This window comes from Tenrec ecaudatus, chromosome 2 (genome assembly GCF_050624435.1).
Source record: "Tenrec ecaudatus isolate mTenEca1 chromosome 2, mTenEca1.hap1, whole genome shotgun sequence".
Taxonomy (NCBI): domain Eukaryota; kingdom Metazoa; phylum Chordata; class Mammalia; order Afrosoricida; family Tenrecidae; genus Tenrec; species Tenrec ecaudatus.
This window is the reverse complement of record NC_134531.1, coordinates 61,200,960-61,225,887: the sequence shown is the minus strand read 5'-3', so window position 1 is coordinate 61,225,887 and position 24,928 is coordinate 61,200,960. Positions and strand designations below refer to the sequence as shown.

At 42.8% G+C, this 24,928-nt stretch overlaps 1 protein-coding gene across 1 annotated transcript in view; it reads right to left on the bottom strand.

The window, feature by feature from the left end:
- Nucleotides 1-24,690, bottom strand: part of RGS7BP (regulator of G protein signaling 7 binding protein) — a 134,935-nt gene extending 110,245 nt beyond the window's left edge. Inside the window, exons 1-2 of the mRNA XM_075543031.1 lie at nt 24,526-24,690; nt 23,478-23,644 (exon numbers count right to left, since the gene is read on the bottom strand). Of these exons, the coding sequence (XP_075399146.1) occupies nt 23,478-23,644; nt 24,526-24,690 (332 nt within the window). The remainder of the gene's footprint in view (nt 1-23,477; nt 23,645-24,525) is intronic.
- Nucleotides 24,691-24,928: the final 238 nt, after the last annotated feature.

The window sequence follows — 24,928 nt, the reverse complement described above, 5'->3', positions numbered from 1 at the left end:
CCCTATAACGCAGAGTGGAAACACCCTTAAGGGTTTCTGAGACTGTAAATCATTACAGAAATAGAAAGCCCATCTTTGTCTTGTGCTGCGGCTGGTGGTTTTGAACTACCAGCAGTGCAGTTTTTAAAACAGTGCAGTTGTTCAAGACATGCCATTTTTGGCTGTTCAGCATTGAGCCATCTCTTCCAGGTTAGGGGTTTCCATCACAGGTGATCCTGACAGGTCACAGTGTTCTGCCTTCTACAGAAGCTGGACTAGGGCAAGTGCCTCTCTCCAGGATGCTGCACACGATGACCTGGGCGTTCATCCCAGGGCGGTGCAGTAGTTTCATTCCACCAGCCCCCCTGCTCTGATAAAGATTTACAATCTCAGAAACCCAGAAGGGGCAGTTGTATGCTGTCCTACATGAGTTAGAATACTTGCAGTTGTGTGAAAATGTATAATGAACGTATACCTAGCCTTCCAATAAACCCACTTTTCTCTTCACACATGTAGAGCCAGCTGCTCTTCCTTGCCATTTCCCCCAATTATTGGTCATTAATATAGTTACAGAGTTGTTGGCTGGCGCAAACAGTTAACTTCCTCAGCTACTAACCAAAAAGTTGGTGTTTCAAGTTCATTAGAGTCACCATGGAAGAAAGGACTGGCAATCTGGTTCTGAAAAATTAGCTATTAAAATATATGAAGCACAGCTCTACTCTGAAACACACAGGATTGCTAGAAACTGGGAAGGACTCAATGGAAATGGATTCTGCCCAACATAGCTACATAACTCTTTAGATCTTCTGAAGTGTGGTCTGCAGGCACTGCTGGTTATAACTGCACTGGGCTGATAACTGCAAAGTCAGATTAATCCCACTAGTCCCTGGAGAAGGAACTTATGCTTGGTAGAGGGTCTAAAAGGAACTAAAATCCTTAACAGCTTGAGACAGATTGACACAGTGACTGCAGCAATGTACTCAAGAATAACAAGACTGAAAATGGCACAGGACAGGGCAGTGTTTCATTCTATCCTACACTGGATCACTATGACTCGATGGTATGCAATTACAATATGAACATGTACTGATCTTGAACAAGTCATTAAATCTCTATGAGCCTTCACTTTCTCGTCAAAAACATAGAATAAAAATATAACAAAGTAATGTTCTAAGGAGGAGTCCCTGGTTGTGTAAACTGTTCTTGATCATGAACTAAAAGGTTGATGGTTCTTGAGTCACTCACAGGCTCAAAAGAAAGAGCTGGCAACCAGTTACTAAAACGTCACATCCTTGAAATCTCCTTTGCCTGCTGATCACTGTATACTTCCAATGAAGGATTCACAGGGACCTGTTTCTTGGAAGCTGAATTAGAGAGTATTCTTCACCCCATTTTCTGCAGCCAGGATGCAAAAACAATCAGTGGATATTCAGGGTTTTGAACCTGGAGTGGATGTTACAAGAAGTGATTTCTAGATTCCTCAAAGCTATTATCTCAACTTTGGATTTTACTTACAATTCTCTCACTCTCTTGTTTTTGTGCTGATTGTTGTCTCTGCATGCCTACCTAGATAAGATAGGCAGTATAAACAATCCGGGGGAAAACAATGGGACGGATGGTTCCAGGGGAATCAGAGAGAGGGGAAAGGGGGAGGTGGAGGAAGGGGAGGAAGTGGGTGTTAACAAACCCAGGGACAAGGGAACAACAAGTGATATAAAATCTACAGTTAACCAGATGTGGGATGCCTGGTAGGGCTTGATCAAGGGCAATGTAACCGAGAGGACTTACTGAAACCCAAATGAAGGTCAAACAAGATAGAGGAACAAGAGGAAAGTAAAAGGAAATAGAGGAAAGCACTAGGAGGCAAAGGGTATTAATAGAGGTCTAAATACAGACATGTAAATATATAAATATATTTATATATTACGATAGGGAAATAGATATGTGTACATATAGTTATATGTTAAGAATCAAGGTAGCAGAAGGACATTGGGCCTCTACTCAAGTATTCCCTCAATGCAAGAACACTTTGTTCTAATAACCTGGCATTCTGTGATGATCACTTTCCCGACATGATTGCTGAAGACAAAATGGTTACATAGCAAATGTGATGAAGAAAACTGATGGTGCTCAGCTATAAGAAGATATAGCACCTGGGGTCTTAAAGACTTGAAGACAAGCACGTGGCTATGTAGCTGAGAAGCAACAAAGGAGAAGCACACCAGCCTGTGTGATCATGAGGTGTTGATGGGATCAGGTATCAAGCATAAAAGACCCAGAACAAAAAAAAAATCATATCATTGTGAATGAGGGAGAGTACAGAGTGGAGACCCAAAGCCCATCTGTAGGCAATTGGACATCTCCTTACAGGAGGGTCCCAAGGAAGAGACAAGCCAGTCAGGGAGCAGTATAGCACCGATGAAACATAAAACTTTCCTCTAGTTCTTTAATGTTTCCTCCCCTCCACTAGTATGATCCCAATTCTACCTTACAAATCTGACTAGACTATAGTATGTACACGGGTACAGATAAGAGCTGGAAGCACATGGAATCCAGGACAGATAAACCCCTCAGGATCAATAAAGAGAATAGGGATACCAGGAGGGGAAGGGGACGATAGGGGGAGAAATAGGGAACTGATCACAATAATCTACATATAACCCCCTCCCGGGGGATGTACAACAGAAAAGTGGGTGAAGGAGACATCGGTCAGTGTAAGACATGATAAAATAATTTATACATTATCAGGGGTTTGGAAGGAAGGAAGGGTGGGGAAGGGAAGGTGTTTTGGAAATAGTGATGGCAATGGGTGTACAAATGTGCTTGACAAAATGGATGCATGTATGTATTGTGACAAGAGCTGTATGAGCCCCCAATAAAATGAGCTAAAAAAATTATCTCACTCTCACTGCCTTTGAGTCAATGTTGACTCATAGCAACCTCCGTGGGTTTCCAAGACTGTAACTGTTTACCTGACTAGAAAGCCCAGTCTTTCTCCTGCAGAACTAATGGTGATTTTGAACTTCCAACCATGCAGGTTAAAGCCCAACTCTTAATCACTACACCACCAGGACTCTTATTACCTAAACTTACCATGACCCAAACCATATTTCCCAGGTTTATTATTATGGTGTAGTGTAGAGAGTCAACATCCTGTCAATGGAAAGAGTGGACATAAATAAAAGTTGTCTGGTCCCATGGCACAGTTAAAAGAAAGTTGTGAAAATTCAAGCAGAAGTAACATGCAAAATGGAGGATGGCATGATGTTGGCACAGCAAGGGCTGCAGATGAAATCTGATCATTGGCCCTCGATGTTTCTGGGTCATTGATTTACCTTTCCATCAGGACAAAGAGGGAGGGAAAAAAGGATGAGACTATTGTTGGGTGCTCCCCACAGCCATGGCCTAATTATGTTCCGTTCCTTGAGGGACAGAAGAGAGAAGCTCTGTCTATGCTCATCAGAATTGCCTGGAGGCCTTAAAAAAATTCCAGCATCCAGGTCATACCCCACACTAAAAAAGGCCGAATTTATGGGCGTGGTATGCAAGCACCACCATGAGTTGAAGCTCCCTTGGTCATTCCAGGGCCAGATAACTTTGGGAACCACTCGCCTATGTTTTCACAATCTATTCATTTCCACACGTTTGTGAGTTGAAACCACCAATGAATGAGAGTTTCTTTTTGCTATTCTCTTGACCATAGGCCTGACGATAAAGTCAAGATTCATTCATATTATATGCATATACTATCCCTTTCTGAATTACTTATAAAACAGAAAAATACTTTCTTCAACCTGGAGTCACATTCTAGTGTACCTTCTTTTATTTGTGGCTCACCATATCTTTGTGAAAAACTAAAACAAAAAGCATTCTGTTTTGGTGTCAGACTACAGAGGGTTTATTTTTTGAATACTTGAAATTATCATTTTTATTGGCTCTGTAATGGTGAAAAAAATTGTTCTAATCAAAATGTAATCTTCTGAACATTATTTTCATTAGCATTCCAAGTTGGTAAAGCCATAAATTCATATTTATACAATCCCCTCTTCTGGATTACAATGAAAATTTTGCCCATCCTAAAAAATAGTTTTTGGTTAATAACTACTAGAAAAGTTATAATAATAACAGCCAGAGACTATTGCCTATTTGTTGGATATTTTGCTTAGAACTTTACCTATATTAGAGGCCCTACACCCTGGTGGTGTAGTGGGTTACATGTTAGACTGTTAACCACAGGTCAGAAGTTCAAAACCAGCAGTTGCTCCTCAGGAGAATAGATGAAACTTTCTACTCCCATGAAGAGTTCCAGCCTCAGAGACCCACAGGGGCGGTTCTACCCCGTCCTAGAGGGTGGCTATGAGTAGGCATCAACGCAATGTCTGTGAGTTTGGATTTTGAAAGGTGCTGCAAATGGTTAATGTGCTTAGCTCCTTAACTGAAAAGTTGGAGGTTAGAGTCTACCCAGAGTCACCTTGGAGAAAGGTCTGTGTACACACACACACACACACACACACACACACACACACACACCTTCAAAAAGTTCGTGGAAAAATTGTGATTTTAAAAAAAAATTTTTTTTTCATTCCATTTTCCCCATGAACTTTTTGAAACCCCTCATACAAAACAAACACACAGCCGGCCTTCCATAAACCAGGGTTCATCATATGCACATCCTAGGATCAAGCACCCCCAGACAACAGTATTGTACTCTCAGTGGGGGCGGGGAGGGAGGGAGTGAAGTGGTTGAAGCAATCCCAGATAGGCGAAAAGGGAGCTTAAAGCGGCATTTCCTGGCATCGACATTGCGTTAGTAATCTAGAGATGACTGAACGCTTCCGAGTCGAAGTGCGCAGACACACGCCATTTTAGGGAAGAACCTGAGCATCGCAGATTGGCATACCTGTGGCAGTCCGCAGCCAATCCCCCACGGGTGCAACAGTGATGCGTGTGTGTGCACGCACATGTGACTGTGTTTTTTCACCTTATGTTATTTTAAATGCTTGTATGGTGTACTACTGCCTGGGTACTTCATTATTTAATCATCTCTCTCACTTTCCACTGTGATATGCAATTCTGTAATAACAGACACATGTTTGGAGGGGAGCAACCCCTGAGAAATGCTACAAAACCTGCAGCCTAGAGAAGCCCCCATTGGAAGGATTGCATGACCTTCTCCCTGGGAGTCTCTAAAGACCCGTTCATTTCGGAAGATCTCACCCCAGGCTCTCAACGCGGCTGCCTGTTCTCTTATCGCCAGTGGGTATTTGAGAAAATATCATGCAGGCTTCAACTTCAGACTCTCTGATTTAATTAAGATGAGTGGGACGTATACAGGCTCTGCTTCATGCCATGCGGGTGCTGGGATCCAGACTGTGCAGAGAGGTGCCCTGGGACTCCTCAACATTCAATTTTGCAAAGGTACAGAGCAAACTCTATCACTGAGCTTTTCAAAATGTTCTATAATTATTCTGTCTTGTTATAACAGCACCAGACTATGCTAGTCAAGTTTCATTAGATATTTGGTCTTTAAAGTTGAAAGAGAAGTGCACGTTTCTGTTCGGGCTCCGGTGATAGAGGGTTTTAACGACTGGTGTTGGAGCTGGCGCGGGAGAGGGCTGGGGGGCAAAGGGGACTCGGAGTGGCTGGGGCTCTCGCCACTTGTATTTGAGCGTTAGCACTCATTTTCAATATAAATGCCTCTGCTTGGGCTCCCCAGGCAGCTCCGCGAATCCCTGGAATTGTACTTTGATAAAACACTAGCCGGTCCCTAAACAGTCCCAGGAGTTGCTTACCGTACCGTCCCAGCAGAGTAGGCTGGTCTGGGCACATGCACTTTCCGCCCCTGCCCGTGTCACAGAGGCTTCCAGTGAGCCTGGCCTTAGCCATGATTGCCATTGAAATATCAAATTGTCAGAGAATGCTAGCATCTTAGAGTCTGTATGTACTTAAAGGTCAGCCATTCGATCTAACTTGCCTTCAAATGCGTATCTATTCTATCTCATGAGCTTTTCTCCACAGGTGACACCCACGCCCTCCCAGCCCCAGTGCCCTTAACCTTCATCTCCTGTTACCCATGGGAGGCTGGAAGGGCAGGCAGCAGATTGTGGAATAGAGGAATGGTCAATCCATTTGGGGCCTATTAAGTTTCGATACTTGGAATGAGAAAAATGCTGTTGGTTCCATACTTGCACGTCGAGAAGCTGATCATAGCATTTTATTCTTTACTGGAAATTCAGAAATCGCTGTCCAGAAGTGGCCATAACTCTTCTGTATAAATTGACATTTGTCAGTATTTCATATTCAATGTCCTTTTTCACTTGACTCCTACCAGGTACTAAATTACAAAAATAACAAGAAATCAAGGAAAGAGGGGTTTGCTTTTAATTTCCCCTTAGTATCTTCTTGAGACAAATTTGAAATAAGTATGCTCAATATTCAGTACCTACCCATTTGTCTTGGTTTTGATTCCAATCAGGTAAATGGCTCCTGCTTCAATGGCATGACCATATGCAAGCTATATGATTATTTAAATATAGGCATACCTCATTTATGCACTTTGCTTTGTTACCCTTTGCAGATGTTGTGTTCTCCACAGGTAAATTTGGGGTCAACCCTGCATCTAGAAAGCCCAATGGCACCATTTTTCCAACTGCATGTGCTCCCTGCTTGCCTCTGCATCACCTTTTGGCAATTCTCACAATATTTCAGACTTATTCTATCACACAGTTAACAGACAGGAGGATGGTGTCAACACAACTTTTAGGTGCACTGGGAAACCAAAAAAAAGAAAAGCCCGCGTGACTCACTTTACTGCAGTGTTCACTTTATTGGGGCGCTCTGGCAGTGGCCCTCACTCTCTCTGAGGCCTGGAACTGCGTTCTTCCCCAAAGGCGGGGGCTTTTGAGTAATTTGACAGACAGGTCAATGCGCAACTCTCCTCATTCTTTTCCTTGGGTTCAATTCAGAAATGCTTAATGTAGTCCTGAAACTAATCGTCTTCAAGTCAACGCTGAGTCAGAGGAAATCTTAGAGGGGAATTATACTCCACAGGGTTTCAATGGCTCATAATTCAGACGTAGATGACCAAGCCTTTCTTTACCGTACCCTTGGGGGGACTTAAAGCTCCGTCTTTTTTAGTTAGCCACTGAGCATCTGTACCACCCCAGACTCCAAGTCATGTTCCTACAGCTACTAAAATAGCTTTGGCCGCAATAAATTCATAATGCAAAGACAAATATATGTCTCTGGTTTTGATATTTGGTTTGTTTGTTTTATATATCATTTGATAGGTATTGACAAAATTCAGCAGTCTGCAATATGCTATTCTGAAAGCATCAAAGAAATTAGGAAGGTAATCCCGGTCACAGTTACTAACACAAAAACTGACAGTGACAAAAGATCCAGGTATTTCTCCAATTGTCATGATCAACAGCCTGCAAAGATTTAAGCAAACAATTGGAAAAATTCACTGCCATCAAGAGGATTCCAACTCCAAGGGATCCAAGGGAGCATTTCCAAGGCTGCCAATCCTGAAGGGAGCAGGCAGTCTCTTCTTCCTCCCACTGAGTAGCTGAAGGGTTTGAACTTCTGACGCTGTGATTAGCAGCCCAATGCTGATCCCACTAATGCCCCTTCTGAGAAAACAAGCCAATGTTTAATTAACAAAGGCAAGTGTTGATGGCTAAGACCATATTTAATCGGGAGACTTTTTCTGTTGGCCAACATTTGAAAATTGTGATAAGTCACATGCAAACATGAATCAGTGGCTTCTCACGATGGAATATCCAAAGGCTGTAAACCTCTCACCATTTGAGTCACATTTCCACATGGGAATCAACCATGAAGGAAGCCTGGTTCACAGCCACTGCTTTACATCAGCAGGTGTGTGCTCTCCCGCTCACCACAGCCCTCCCTGGCTAGCTGCCTTCATTCTTTCAGACTGTACCTGGGCTCTTGAATCTCCGTTTGGAGCCTTGGGAATGCACACTGCCTTAATTCATTTGTGACTAGATATTTCTAGTCACAGAAAATAGACGCCCTTCAACTTCCTTCAGAGCTGTATCTCCTGGCAGTACCAAATCCTAATCAGCAGAGTTCCCCAAAGTACTGTTTGACCTCTTTGCTCCATTTCTTCTCCTCTTTTCCAGGTGAATCATTCTCCTATGCTGCCTCCCACAGAATATTCTTCTCAGAAGGAGGAGAATGCCTTTATAATGCCAAGAGATGAAGAAAGAATTTTCCAGAATGAACTGTGATCATATTTCTTTTAGAAAGATTACACCTAAATAGATATTTGGACTCACTTCACATTTGCACAACATCTCTACGATGGTATCTGTATAACCACCTAATATTAAAATTTAGAGAACAATTTAAAACCACTCTGAACAGACAGTGAAGCTTACAGCATATTTCATCTTCAGAAAACAAAAGATGGAATCTATGAATATATAAGCAGTTAACACGGCTTGTTTTATGGAAGGAACATTTGCGGAGTGATTTTGCATTATGGCTCAGACTGTGGCCTAAACTCATCTGGGCAGTTTGTTCATTATTCGGCAATGCCACGGCACTCAAACAGATACAGCCATTCAACTCAACTGCAGGTATAGGACATGTGATTTGTGACAAAAAACAAAAGAACCCACATTCATGGGACTTACCCAGTTTCCCTCAACTCTTATTTGTCTATTGTGGCTACTATTTTTAGGGAGGGGAGCATCGTGTTCTGGCTTCTGAATCTATGTACTTGCTGACTACCTGGATTTACATCAACTTCTCAGATGTCCACAGGTGACTTCCTCACATCTTTGGGAATGATGAATGCCAGGGCTACCACCTGCTATGCTTGAGGGAACTGGCCTTGCACACACGTCTGAGGAGGGTATATTTCTCTGTTCCATGGAAAGGACTGCTGTACTCACTCCAACTATACATTCCCAGATGATAAGCAGAAGAGAAAAGTAAATCCGTTGTGTTGGTCATAAAACACTCATAAAATAGCAATAACATTACTTTTGAGCAAGACTTGAATGAGGCTTATTACAACACCAAAAACAAATGTACATTTTTAAATTAATGCCTATAATTATATTTTCAAGAACACATGAGTACACAGTGAAGAGTTAATAAAGTGCTAGTACAAAAGTAAAGAAAAGAGCCTTTTAAAAACAAATTTTTTCCCAACATTCATTTCTTGCTCTGAGGGAAAATATCCATTTTTCTCTTCTACCTGCTTCTTGTAATAACAGAGGAGTAACTACTTAAAAAAAGAGAATAACTCACCTTGCAATATAAACTTCATAACCCCAACGTATTTTTGATAAACAATCAATTCACAAAACATTAAGTGCTTACTAGGTATCAAAATCAATTTTAGGAATAAATTTCTATTTCAACTCTTCCTCCATGAGAAATATTTTGGTGAGGTGATGGGTGCCAGCTTGTGTTTTAAGTCTAAGACAAATAGGAAAGCTCTCGAGGGGGAAATATCAGAAATCATCTGTTCACCGATAATTAGTGTCTATGAGCGAAAACGATCAATTTGCATATTTCTTCAGCTCTGTTAGTGGATGGCAAGAATAGAAATAAAAATTCCCAGTCAACTTGAAATATTTCACAATTAGACCAACTAAGACAAAACTCAGAGCCTGAAGCTCCAGGAGGCAGTCATTCTAGCTGAACACTGGAAGTCCCAGGGGGGAGATCATGGAGATAATTACCGTTACGGCTTTAACCTCGGGTTGCTCCAGGAGAGCAGGCGCTCTTGCAGGCTTATCGGCAGCGAATGTGATTTATTTGGTGTTTTCAGCGGTAGTGTTCTGATATTGGCCCAGTAATCTATTCCCAATCCTGTCTGCTTGAAGACGCGACACTACTCTCCTCGAGTGCTCCCGTCCTCCGGGGGAGGGTGTGTCTTCGTTGAGACACTCAGTTCCCGGTATCACTTCTCAAGTTCAACGCCTTTCGTCCTTCCACGGCCGGCCTCCGTGGGGCCCTGAGCTGGAGACAAATGCCGTGGGACTGGAGCAGCCACTGTCCCTGTGGTGAAGTGGTTTCCTGCTCGTGCTAAATACGTCCCCCTCAGGGTAAAAAGAGCTCATGCGCTTGCTTTTTGAATCACTTGGAATTCAACCCCCGAAGACCCGAGTCAACGCAGGATCCCATGGAGTCGTTTCCAGGGTTTCCTTAGGCCAACAACTGAGAATGAAGATTCCCAAGTTTGAACCGGGGTGGGGAGACATGGCCTGCGGAAGGGAAGGCTGAAACATTTGAAGTTTGAAAAGAAGTGCTGAGGCCTTGAGAATGCTGAGCCAAGATCTGTTCACATTCCACTGCCAGATTCGGTAAGGCCATAATTTTGTTATTTTTTCCCTTCCTTGCTGTTTTCCTCTGAGGAAACCTTAAAAGCCCTCAAACCGGCTGTCTGCTGGCTGAAGAGCTCCTTGTCCTGGGGAAGAGAGAGCCTCTAAGTGGAAGCAATGGTTTGTTGCCGTGAAAGGTTAGGTAAGCATGGCTGATTCTTGTGCCATTCCAAGAAAAGAAACATTACCCAGGGAGACAGGCCATCGTAGTGGCGAGAACACAGACGTGGACCGCGGAGAGGCCAGTGCTCTGACCTTCATCTCCCTAAATATGCTGAGAAAATAGTCGAACATCCTTGTACCTTCCTTTACTACAAAATAGGGATTTGAAATATACCTAGCTACTTGGCTGCTCCAAGAAAAGGTATCAGGGCTACCTCATTTAGATTCAAAAAGCAGCCAGGACCTCTGTGTTGAGAAGCTCCTAGACCCAGCAGAAGATTGATGTTCAAGAGACACACGGTAACCTCCAAGAAACACGGACACGCTGACCAGGCTCTCAGATCCTGAGAAGAGATAAAGACCACGCTCATAAATTAAGACCCACACAGGGAGAAAGGCTCCCTGGGTGACCAGCACCCTGTATTCAAACGTCTTTCCTCCTAAACGGTGAAAGAATAGATTTCAATTTGCTAAAGATGTCTGTTCCTGCTATTTCTGTTACAGCAACACTAGATAACTAGGATAGAAAAACATGTCCTATGCTTCAAATATGTTTATAATTTAGGGGATTATGTACCAAGTACTACCTTATGCCCTAACTACTATACATGATACTGCTTGTATGGGCTCAATTTCCCTTAATTAGCGCTTTATTACCTGGCCACAGGTCATCATACAGTTTCTTCTCCTATCTAGAAACCCTTCCCTCGTTATGTTGTCCATCTTTTATTAATAAAAACTCATTCCAGCCTAACTCCTTTATGAAAATATCCTTCAATTTGTCAAAAGGTTTAAAAATGTATTTCTTTCAAATGCCCACTCAATCTCACATTTTTCAAATATTGATTTCTTCTATTTCCACTCTGTGCAGCTCCTATCCTGTTTCACAGGCTCCCTTCTGAAAATTACACAGCAGCTCTTTCAAAGGCACCTTGCCTAACTTCCTACCTTCCCAAATAGAAGTGGCTTCTGACTATCATATCTCTTCCATAGGGTTGTTATTGAAAAGCTAAATGTCTTAATATTTTAAGACCCTTCCTCTGTTCTGCTTTTCAGTGTGAGCGACGCGGTAGATGTGAGACTGCAAATAAAACCTTGACATTCATAAGAGTGGCATCCCCATCCCAAACCTGAACCCATCTCCCCTTTTTTCAATAGCCAAGGAGTATCCTTTTCAGGCCTGAAACAGAACTCACTCTTGTGGTTCAAATTTCAGCCAAACAATAAAGATATCTATAAGGTGAACAGTAATACCAGGGAGGAATGAGCTCCTTAGAACAACCAACCATTTGAGATCAAAAGGGCAGCATTTGCCCAAGGACAAGGTACATAAGTCAGGAAGTAGGGAAGGAGGAGGACGGGAAGCAGGAAACACAGGAAGGACGTGGGATAAGTGATGTTATATTGTGGGGATCAAAATCAATGACATGAAGCAATATGTATGAGTTGTTTAATGCAAAACTGATTTGCTCTCTAAAATTCCACTCATTTCATGATAAAAAACATTTCCCTTGATACAAGGAGCCAAATAGTATCCTTTTTGAGACAGAGTCTCATTGGGAGAGCTTTAAAAAATACCCCAAGGCGTAGGCTGCGACCCAGACCGTTGAAATCAGAATCTCTCGGGATGGAACTCAATTAGCAATACTTGTATAAAAGTGCTCCAAGTGAATCCAGTGGGCAGCTAAAGTTGGAATTATTGTTTTCTGCCAATAAGCTTCTTGGGCAGTATGTCTGGGAATACCGTGGGCATGTGGTGGGGCTTTTAAAAGTTCAGATTTCTAGGCTTTGCTTCCCAGGGAGTTTGGGGTTTTTAGGGCTGAGAGCATCCCATGAGATTCTGATATACGTGATCTCAGGATTGCCTTTGAAGAAACAGTGCTTTAGGTAATGGGGAGTTCGTGGAAGTTTTAAGCAAGGCTTTGAACCGGTTCAGATTGATTCCACCCACTGCAGAGATTTTGCCTTTCTATTCCAGGTATGCTGAATCAGAATCTATAGTTTTGCAAGGCCACCAAATGATTCTTATGTATTATTAAACTATAGACTGTGATTCAGTATATCAGAGGTGGAAGTGTAAAATCTCAGAAGGGGGTCCAGCTGACTCAAAGTCCTGGTTGTAAAGCCCCAAAATGTCATGATTTGGTGGAAAGTTTTAGGATGATTAGTTGGGAACTAGTGAATAAGCTGAAAAAAGAAGAGAGACTGCAGACAAAAGGACAACTTGGGAAACACTGCCATCCTTGGTGGTTCCAGGGGATACCATTTTGAATTAGGATGGTGGTCACAGAAATGGGGTAAAATGAGAGGCATACAATAGGCATTACTGGATGAACGACTGCTGGACTTAGTACCTGCTGGGCTATGGGCAGAGGAGACCGGAAGATTTTTAGTCTTAGTGGCTAAAGAATGCACCGGAGACTTGGCATCTTCTGGTTTAGAATACCCTGTCTCTCATCCCCCTCTCCCCTTTGCTTGAATTCAGTTAAATTGAACTAATTTACTCTGTATCTACAGCTGCAAAAACTAAGTTGATTTTTGTCAGTGCGACGTTCTAGAGTTTTCATTAGTTTGGAAACATTTATTTGCTAAATCAGTCCTTCTGTTTAAAGACTCAGACATTTTATCATAACAAGGGTCTATTTCACAAATAAATTTACTATTTGTTTCTATGTATGTGTATATAAACAAGCAATTAAATGCTTTTCATGAGATTCTCTTTTATTTTCCATCACGTTTTGTAGAGCAGAGGGAACAAATCGGGTGTCATTATGGTTACTGCGCTAGACATGTACTGCATAGAGATATCTTTCTGGAATGAGACAATTAAATTATCAAAGACTAGAAGTTTAAGGAATTATTTAGAAAAAGTGATCTCAATGGCAAGTTTATTTAATTGTCCAATATAAAACCACCCAGCAGATGTTATGGTGAGAGCTTTAGTAAATAACCCCAATTAAGTGTAATTATTTTATGAGTAATTATAAAACACACACTGCCCACTGATTCATTGTAACAATGTGCTAGTCTTTCAAAACTGATTTTTAGCTATGCTCTTCAAGTTCACTGTTATTTGAAGACCAAACAAATTGATTTTAGAATTACAAACTAGAAAAAATTAAGAATAAAATGTAATAGAAATGTCATAAAGTGTAAGCTAACTTCTCAATTCTTACTCATCTGTAGCCAGGCATTTCCCACCCCTTTTTATCATAGAGGTACCGGTGGGTGCTCTAACCTCACAGAGAGACATGTTATCTGTGCTACGGGTTGTTGGAGAAGGATCTACCTTCTTGTCTTGGGAGCCCAATCTGAAAGAGAGGTTCGGAGATGGAGCCCATGCTCTTGAGTAGTAGTGGGCAGAGGTATGTGGACTGCTGAGAAGCAGGGTGGCAGACAGGACATTGAACTTTTGCAGTCTTGTTCCATGCCTCCTGAGAATTTGCATTTCTATTCCAGGGATCCTGAATCCGAATCTACAGAATTTAACAGGATTCCCGGAGATATTTCTGGGCACAGAAAGATTATATGGAAATGGGAATTGCTCAGCAGGGGGCCAGCCAGATTGAAGGCTCGAATGAAGTGGTGGCAGGGATGACCACGGCTACCATTCGCTGCCCTGGGCCGTCATTCTCTCATCACCGCTCATGCTGTGTGCTGAGTTTACCTGTGGATGTTGCTACTGTATCAAGATACCAGAAACATAATAAGAACCCAACCCTACTGTCATCGGCAGCATCAGCCTCTTGTTATTAGGTGCCATTGAGTCAGTGACCATAGGGACAGCAGGACAAAGCACGGCCCGGCCCTGCACCTCCTTATGAGGGTCCGTATGCCATTATTTGATGTACCTGACTTAGAGCAACCCTGTCTATGGTCCTGAGACTATAAATCTTAATAAGAGCAGACAGCCTCTTCTCCCTCTTAGGAGCTGCTGGTGGGTTTAAACGCTGACCTTGCTGTAATCGCCCAAAGCTCCTTGTACCAAAAAAAAAAAAAATCCAACTTCCTTTCATATTAGGTTGGACAATGTTAATCTTAATGAACGCCCAAGATGTACATATGAAGCATCCCTGAACTGAGTGCTAAGGCTGTAAAGATAAACAAAACCCACTCTTAATGCTCGTGCACTTCATAGGATCGTAATGATGGATTTTCCTAACGTTGTTTTCGATTTAATTTTCTCTCTAATTGGGACATCTATGAAGAAGACTTATCAAGGTGAAAGTCATTAGAACTGTTCACAATACAAAAAGGCGAAACTGAAAAAGGCACCGCGAGGTCCCTCGTCTCGGGTCCATATCACGTTTCATTTAGCTGCTAATAATAGCACCTTCTTTCGGGGTGTGTATGTGTGGCCAAAGAGGTGTGTCTTTGTTCTAATTTCACTGCGCACTCATGTAGTTTTTAGTCTTTTTGACAACCCAATTATTCATCCTCTGTCAGTGGGAGTCCCTGAGGTTAGCTCCCGTGTCCTTTTGACATGACCCCATTTGTACTGGATGTCTTCCTTGCTTCATGGCACAGCAAAGCATCCCTGGCTCTTTTTAATTTCTCATCACAGAAGTCGAAGCAGCAGATTCTCCTTACTGGCCTGTTACCCAGAGGGGACAATGTATCAAGCTGCAGAACGCTTATTTTTAACTGTGGTTAATGAAACAGTTCCCTTTTTAAACATATACTATTCATTATCATTAATTATGTTCATCACATTGTGCAACCACCGGGGTGAATCAGAACCTTGCCACAACATCCAGAGCTGCTTATGGATTCGAAAGCAACAGCATCAGCACCATGGAGAGACCACTGCCTGCTCAAGTCTTCCTTCCAATCCGGAGAAGGGCTTTGGCATTTGGTGGATTGACCAAATGCCTCGCTCCTCTCCCCAATATTGTCCCCTTTCATTAGATTTCTGTTCCATCCTCAGATAAAACCAGTTGCCATCCAGTAGAATCCAACTTTGGGGACCCTATGTGTGTCAGTATGTTGAAAGGATACAACCCTGATGTACACCTTTCTTGATTTTAAACCAGGCCTGGAAAAAGGGCATCATGCTTGGTAGAGAGGAATGAAAAAAGAGGAAGACCCTCAAAGAGATGAATTGACCCAGTGTCTGCAACATGGGGCACACCTGGCACAGGTGGGCCCTGGTCTGTTCTGCTGTGTGTAGGGTGGCTATGCATCCAAATGTACTGGTCTGACCTTAACATGTGTGTCAGAACAGAACCATATCACACATGGTTTTCAATGGCTGATTTTTTTCAGAAGTAGATCTCCAGACCTTTTTTCTGACGCACTGCTGGGTGTAGAAGATCTGCCTGTCTCTCAGCGAGCAGTTGAGTTGTTAGCTGCTAGCATCACCCAGGGACTCCCCACCGTCAGATCCTAGTAACTAAATTGGCTGCAGCAAAGTGCTAACCGTATTATTGGTTCTGTTTCTTTATGAGTATACTCATACAGGAAACATTCTGTTCCATGGTTGCAAATCTCATCCTTAATATGAGATACTGCCTCCCAAACACCGGGGACTGGGAGTTGTTAGAAAGTATAGGGAGCTATTATGTGTATGACTCTGGGCAGAACAACCCACAGGATGAAACTCTATTGCAGATGAGTCCAGGGAATTGTCGTGAGGCACAGCATATATCTATATCTATATATCTATATCTATATCTATCTATCTATCTATCTATATATATACACACACACATACACACCTTGCATAGGTATACCATGCCTCCCACAATTTGGTTAATAGGGAGTGTTACAAATGCAACCCAATTTGACAGGAAGGGGACATAAAGAACAAAGTGGAAGGCATAGGATGTCCTCTAACCACAGGCTTTTTTTTTTTTTACTAACAGCCATGACTGCTGCTGCCCAGTTATGGCCGCCTCTGCCTATGAATCAAAGAAAGCTGAGGAAGTTGGCTTGGTGATCATCAAGCTCATGTTGCTGTCAGCTCTGATCCACAGCAATGCCGGCACACTGAACCAGCCACTGTCTGGTCTACATCAACCATCTGAGGGACTGGGCAATGGGTATTGTAATCCTCAGTGTTTTCATCAGCTGATTTGCAAAAGTTAGATTGTCAGGTCTTTCCTCCTAGTTTATCCTCGTCTGGAAGCTCTGCTGATCCCAGTTCAGCTCGAGAGCAACATACAGATCCTCCCTGAAGGGCAGGCATGTGCATTATCTGAGCCACACACGTGGAAGATGAGAACTCTACCGTTACCCCCCCACCCCACCCCATCTATGTACCACCTCCCTAAATGCTGCTGCTCCAGACAAGTGGACAAAGGAAGAGTCACCAATTGAACTGTCAGTCTCTGCCTTCTGTTCTCCTCCCACTTTTCTGCCTTGTAACTTCGTGGCAAACCAAACAAGGGAACAGGCCAGACATGAAGGAGACTAGGGAAAAGATGAGCAGAAACATCAAATAGGAATCAAATGTTTTAAAAATTGAAAAGCAGAAGAGAAGGCATGGAGAGAAAAGATCTATTTATATGGTCAGGAAAAGAAGTTCTGCAATAAGTCTATGGCTGTTCAGCAAAAAATCTCTACGCTGTTCAGCACAGGTCTGAGGATTGCTACAGAAAACCATTCGACAATTCAGATTCTTCTTGTGAACCTAGAATGTTCACATCCCAACTAATTTGTTTTTGGAATTTAAATAATCAAACTTCTTGCCTGGTGCACATTTTCTTCATACCTTAATTGTGTAAATAAAGACTATAGGATTCTACAGGAATTAATACAGAACACTGGAAGGATGAAGCTGGGAGACTCTGAAGTCATTCGATCCAACCCTCTCACTGTTGTACGCAGAACTCAGCAGCCTTGTCCAATGGACCGCAGTCTATAGCAGAACTAGGTCCAAAGATATGTAACATATGATCTAGGTTGATTTATCCAAAGAAAATGTTTCCAAGCGTAAATATTTCAAGTCCTCACATCTCTGTATTATGTTAAGTTATTCGAGAAAAGACCTTTTGATGGTTGTCTTAGTTATGTAGTAGTATGAACACAGAGTAACACAAGTGGGTGGCGTTAGCATGCAGAAACTTATCTTCTCACAGTTTAGAAGTCTGGAAGCCCAAAATTCAGGGTGCCAACTCTAGGACACCCTTTCCTCTCTGCCAGCTCTTGAGAAATGACCTTGTGTCTTTGAGCTTCTTCTGCTCCTTGGCAATCTTCAGGTGGTTTGGCACCTCCCTTCCCCCACCTCCGGTTCTTCACTTGCTTGTTTAATCTTCTTTTAAGTCTCAAAGGAGATGGACTCAAAATATACCCTACATTCATCCTGCCTCATTAAACCAAATCAAACCACACATAACAACTCCTTCCCCGAAGGGATTATAACCCTAGGGCTAGAGGCTAGGATTTACTATATATCTATATGCCTATCTATCTATAGATATATGTATGTATATATATATATATATATGCTGGGGTGGGGCAGATATTGCATAATTCAATCCATAACAAGCAATAGCCTTCTGGACAATCACACAGACAACTCCCCAGAGCACAATGTAAATCAAGGTAAACAAGACAACATTCCAACTAATCAATTTTATTTGGAAAAATATTTGATGGATTCATTTTAAAAATTATTTTAATATATACTGGATGCAATAAATCCTTGTTTTCTTACATTATGTTTTGAGGAATTTTCTAGGCTGAGCTTTGTAAAAGGAATCCTAGTGGATCAAGAAACAGTGAAGTCAGTGGTCTGAAGCCCGCAGTTGCTCAGCAGCAGAAGATGAGGCAGTCTGTTTCCTTAAAGACCTACAAGCTGGGAAACCCTAGGAAGGAGTACTTCTCTGTACTACTGGGTCACTGTGAGTCTGACTCTATTCAGTGGTAGTGGGGTAATAGTTTTAAAAATAAATGTATGTTGACAATTTAACTTTCTAGTGTCTTATTTATGGTAACACTAATCTGTGCTTAGTCCTAGCTGTCACACATATGGCCCGCTGCCACCAAGTCAATTACAGTTCATAGTGACCCTATTTTTGGTTTCTGAGGCTGTCAATCTTTAAGAGAGCACAAAGCCTCATCTTTTCCACACTGCAGTGAAAGGGTTAAATTGGAAGATTTCTGAGTCTGTGTGGAGTGGTTGGTGAGTTTGAACCGTAACCCTTGTGATTAGTAACCCATTGCCTACCAGGGCATGCTCTTTTTTACTGTCTGCTAGAAGGTCTTCTAAGTGTTTGATGAATGCTAACTTACTCAATCTTCACAATACCATTGCATTTGACCCCCAAGCTTATTAACTCTGTTTTTGTGATTAGGCAAATAAGGCACAGAGGAAAAATATGATTGATAATTGCCAGGGATAGGATAAGAAAGAAGAGAATGATATTCCTAAGATTTTAACACTGGTGGCCAGATATCAAAGGCTCTCTTACTTAATCAGCGAGTATACTGCCACTCCAGGTCCTATGAATCCATCTGCACATCAACACATACATGGACCACAGAGAGTAGTAACACTAGGGTCTGATCTAACAGGGTCAATGCTGTTTCCCATCGTCATATTTGAGCCTCGTTTTTAAGATCTGGAGGGAATCCTTCGATGTGTTTTACTTTCTTCAGCGGCCACTAACAGAATGTGGCAATGTCTAAGGAAGATCAGTCTGAAGAAGATAGATTCATCCCTAGTGTCAGCAGAGGAAATGAAATCCTAACCACTAACCCACAAGCATCAACTCCCAGGAGTCGCTAGAGGATGTCGGCTGGTCTGGGTCACTCCTACCCTGTGTGCTGTGCTCTGGAGGTCAGGTGGTCAATGCAACAGGCACCAGACCAGGGAACGAGGTAGATTATCTCCTTGGAGCAGCCTCACAGGGAGGCATCTATGTACGTGGCAAACACCTCCAACTCACTGCCATCGAGTTGATTCCAACTCGTGAGTCAGGGAAGAATTGCCCCTGTGACTTTACAAGACTGTAACGCTTTGTGGGAGTAGGAGGCCACATTGGAGCTGGCTGATGGTTTTGAAATGCTGACCTTGTGTTTACCAGCCCAATTCTTAACCACTATGGCACTATGGCACCAGGGCAGGGCATACTGCTCCTTTAATCCTCTAAAGTACCTTGTGAGTGGGCATGACAGTTTACAAATGAGGGAACAGACATTCGGAAAGTTAAGCAATTCCAACAAAGTCACAAAAACTAGTATTTTCAGCCCAATGTCTTTACTCTTACTCTACCAAGTTGTTTGTCTCTCTAGTTACCTAAATGCTCTGACCTGAAGATGCCTCAAATATACTCAAAATCAGAACTCTGGATGATAAATATACAAATCAGGTCTGTGGGGACCTTGGTGCCCTAAGGATTCTTTCCCAGGAATGGTCTCAGATGCTGCTCTAAGAAGGAATTCCACAGAGATGGGGAAGATCGCTCTCTCCATCCCTCGCTCCCACCACGGCACCAAGCAGTGCAAAGCAATGCCATGTTGGCACCTTAGAAATTTGGCTTTCCACTTTAAATTCACGAGAGAATTCCACTGCTTACAAAAAAAAAGTTGGCAAACCACTTCATCAAGCGATCTTTTGAGGCTGTCTTAACTTTAAAATCCAGGCGAGAATCAAAGGAGTGAAGATATAAAACCTTCAGGAAATCAAGCCAGTCAGAAGAGGCTCTCGACTCATTTTGTCCACAAAACTTTTGGTGCCTTGGAAAGAAAAGAGTGTGCTTGAACTTCTGCTGACCTAAGCACAATTTGACAATGTGTTTTGATTGTGCCTGTGAAGACACACTTCTTAACCAGGGTCATAGAGTGATGAACACCCTCTGAACTTCCTTCGCTTGTAATCACCATCCCTTGAATTGGTCAGAGATGAAAGGGACCCAGCACTGGGTAACTTGTTTAATTCCAATTTATTTTCTCTTTCTCTCTATTTATCTTTCTTAATCTTCTGTTTACTGGGCTCTTCCCAGCCTGGTTTCCCCTTCGCTGACCCCAAAGGTAGCTAGCTGGCAGATGGACAAGAAGTGGTCTGGGTTGGTCAGAAATGAGGTGAATTCATTTACACCTTTGAGTCCTGCCTTTCCCTACCTGTATTTCTACAGGACAAAACATTGGAGTCTAGATGCCTAGTGGGATGGCAATCCTAGTGGATGCAGAGATTACCCAGATTTATTTCTCTCACTCCCCGCGGCTCATAGCCCTTTAATCGAAGATAACATATGTAGAAGCGAATAAAGCTAATGGAAGACCAAGTGCTAATCAGGGTGATACCTTCACAATAAATTTTTTAAAAAACACCATTTATTGAAGTACACTTCTCGCAGCATCAATTTTCCTCTTTTTATGTGCTCCTGTCAATAATTTTTGGTAAACATACAGAGTTATTTAACCATCACCACAGTCAGATTTCAGAACCCATTTATTCCCCACCTAAGAGCCTTAGACTGATTTTCAGACACTGTCTATTTCTACCCTCAGTCTTAGGGAAGCACTAACTCTAGAATTTTTTTCTCCTGTATATTTCATATAAATGAAGTCATGTAATGTGGGGGGACTTGTGACAATCTTTCGCTTAGTGTACTGTTCTAAGGTTCGTCTATGTGGCCTCACGCATCAGGACGCCATTCTTGGTCACATAACATCCTTTTGAATAGCAGCACCTACGTCAAGAGCATGGGCTTCTGAATCAGACAAAGCTGAGCAGAATCTTAGCCCTGCCACTTAGTTCTGTGACTTAGAGATTAATCCTTAATATCTCTGAGACTCATTCATAGAATAAAGATACTAATATCTCCCCGAGAGTTGTTCTACATAGGGCCTAGATTATGTCAGCAATGAGACACTCAAGCAATCCATTCTTTTTTCCTGCAGTCCCTAAGAACTTTTGCTTTTCCAAAAAATTACCCCTGGATCCAATTTTAAACAGCATCCTACAGCCTCCCTACCAGCTATCGTATCAAGCTTGAAATGGGAGACCATTTAACCAGCATTTTCAGAAACAGAATTCCACCAAGAGGAATCACCACCATCATTAATGGAGCCCAGATGGTGCGGACTATGGGATTTCTTCCAACTATATTGCTGTCATTTTTCATAAAGAAGGTTATGTTGTATTTAATCACAATTTTGACGAGGGAAATGTGTCAAATTCTCCCCTAGAACGTTTAATGGAGTTGGTTCAACTTTTCAGAGTGAGTCCATAATTTCCCCACCCATTCTTATAAAACTGTACCTCATTAACATCAACTTTCAGATATGGAGGAATCAAGGGCCGAGAAGCCAGGGCTAAATAAACTCCAACACAATACCTCAAAACTCTCCTTTAACCAATAGTTTCAGACTCTTCATTTCCTAAGCCATTGAGAGAACTTGAATTTTAAGTGTGCAGCAAAATAGATGCCCTGGAAGCCCTGGTCCGCTTCTCTAACCCACCATCTCTGCTTGGGGCATGTCATTAATTTGAGTCCCAACTTAAAGGAAATCCTGGATGTAACCCTTGGGATGTAAAGTTGACGAAGATTCACCCCACTTCACCCAAAGTGTAAAGTTTCCTCTTCGAAGCCTTGTCTTCTTTTGGATGGAGAATATACTTCTCTGTAGTTTTAACCCAGCATTGCTCCCCTGCATAGTTCTATTTCTCCTTTCTGGTTTTTTCCCTTTAATTGCAGCTGCATTTCGTCCCTGAATTCCCTTCTACTTCCACCTCAAGTGCCAGTGACACTTCCCAATCAGCTTCCTGTTCTACAGTATAACTATTAAAAATAGAAAAGCATAAGGCTGCTTAATATTGTTTCTTTTAAAATTTCGTTGGGAGCATAGTTTGTTTCTCTCTCACTTTAAGGAGATTATACAGAGTATCTTAATTCTTAACATGAAACACATTGTCAAATGCAAAGTAGTTATTAGGAGAGGTAACAAAGGGCTTTGTCATCTTTACACACTGTTCATAATCCTTGTATGTGCTATTGGCATTAAATACCATATTTCCAAATTGTCAAATAGATCTGTTCACAATCAGTGATCAGTCTGCAACATTATGAAGTGCATCTGATTAATTTGAACTTCTTTTATGATAGTCATGTTCACAGAGATAAACAGATGAGCGATAAATAGAGAGAACTTATATTGAGAATTTACATTAATGTATTTGTAGAAGGTTTTCTGTGTTTCCTTGCTGCCAGTTCTTATCTTAACAGGAGGCACTGCTCATGAAATCCATGGTTAATTTTCCTCCAAAAATTGAGAGATTAGGAAGAAGTGAGCAGAGTATCAAAAGGTAAGTTTCTGCTCACTAGGCTATCACCAAGAATAGGTTTAGGAATCCATAACTCTGAGAAAAGTAAATGAAAATAATTGCAGGGGGCCAACATCAGTTTATGTTTAATTAGATTAGAGAATTTGTCCAATTTTTGAGTTTTTTTCTTTAATGTTAAAGTTTCTTTTCATAGTGGGACAGTGGAGAGAGAATTCATAGTCAAGGCTTTATTTTAAGGGTTTTATTTTAAGCAGTATCCAAGGAATGTATCTAATGGTATAAATAGTTAATCTGGAATAAAGCAAATATTTTTTCTCTCTCTACTGAAGAATCTTTTTGTTTAGCAGTACATGACAAAATTATCTTGAAGCATGATGGTTTAACTTTAGTTTTGTCCAGCATTCAACAAAGAATGGAAAGTCCAAAGTACAGTGTATGCAAAACACATTGAAAGTTCATTTAAAAGAAAATCATTTCATGGACAAAGTCATCAAAATCTATGCAGAATAGGATAGTGATTTATGCCTTAGGCTAGTCATTTGGCACATAGCTTGAATTTACTCAGGGCCACCAGTTAAAACCTTAAATTTGCAGAAACCTGATTTAAAAAATGATCATTTACTGAAAAAAAAATTCTTTTTTTTTGCAGAAATCCACCAAGAGACCTTTGCCATCATAAAGATCGGCAACATCCACACCTTATTTATCTTAATTACTAAATACTGCCAGGAGTCTCCTACCCTGAGATGGCCGCAAGTTTTTGGTGTGCCTGGCGGGCCATTTCACAGCCTTTGGTTCTTGTCTTGTGCATCTCCTCCCGGAGTGAGGGGCAGCTGACAGAGACATCCCCAATAGAAATTACCAACTCTCGGTACAGGGCCACTTGGGTATTGAACTCTTGGACGAGCTGCAAAAGAAGGAAAATTCTTTCACCAAACCCTTACCATCAGAAAGTTTATTGTTTCAGTGTGCATACCCAGGGGCCTTCACCCATTCCCCAAACCTCCAAGAAGTGTACAAACTGCTGGGCGCCCTGTTCCACAGAGATGACAAGCTCTCTTTCTCCAAGACAAGTGTTGATGCAGCGTCGAAGCATGCCTGGAGATGGAAGCTCTAGGTCTACCCCTGCTTTTCCACTCCCAGGTTCAGACTGCTTCCGAAAAGCCTGGGCATCCTGGGAGAGTTAACATGCCACTCCCAGGTGTCTAGAGAAAGATCCTGGGGACTCTGGTTAGAGACTTTCTCCTCTACTCCTTCCAGAGGTTGCACATGGAGCTGAAGTTGGGTGGGAATGCGCAGCAGGGGACCTCCGAGGCAAATCGTCCACCTCTGGCTTCCAGACTGACGGGAAGCCCTGCCGCCGCCTGGGAGACAGCACCTTAGTCCTCACTGCAGCCCCCAGCGAGCGAACGCGGCTTGGGTTTGTTTGCTACGGTCTCCCCCACAAAGGCAGCACCCCCACCCCGCCCTTCTCCAGTGAGCGAGCCAGTTCACAGTGACCTTTGCTTCCACCATTCTCTCAAAGGGGAGGCGCCCGCCCCCCAAGACCCTCACCATGGCACTTCCCTGCCCGCGGGGCCATTACGACCTGGGTGTCACCCTGAATTTGGAGGACTACACATTTAAAAATAGTGCCAGTGCACGTGATCCGCATGGAGGAGCCCAGGGGGTGGGGGTGGGGGAGTGGTTGGCACTCCAGCAAACGCTTACGGTACACAACTCCCCCACCCCCGTCCAAGAGAGGCCAGGGAAAAAAACCAACAAAAAAGAGGAGCAGTTTTCACCCACCATCTTGCAGTCGTCCAGGGCTCTCTGGGTTTTGTGGGCGCTCTCGGAGGTGCTGCCCCTGCGCTCCCAATCCCCACTTTGCAGCGGGGGCTTGCTGATCTGGAAGATCGAGGAGCGGGTAGCGCGACTGGGGCGCTTCTTGCGCCCATTCGGTGCAGAACTCATGCATACACATCCACGAAGCCGAAGCCGCTGGTGCAGTGCGCCCCGGCGCGGGCGGCCCGGTCCTTGCCCTGCGCGCCGCCGCCGTGCAGCCGGAGCCGGGACCCGAGACGCGCCGCTCACTCGCTGGGTTGGGGCTGGCTGCGCGGGTGGGTAACCTTCAGCTTGAAGGAGAGCGGGGGCAGCGCGCGCAGCATCGCTTCCCCTAGCAGCGAGGAAGGGGCTCGGTCAAGTTCGGCTC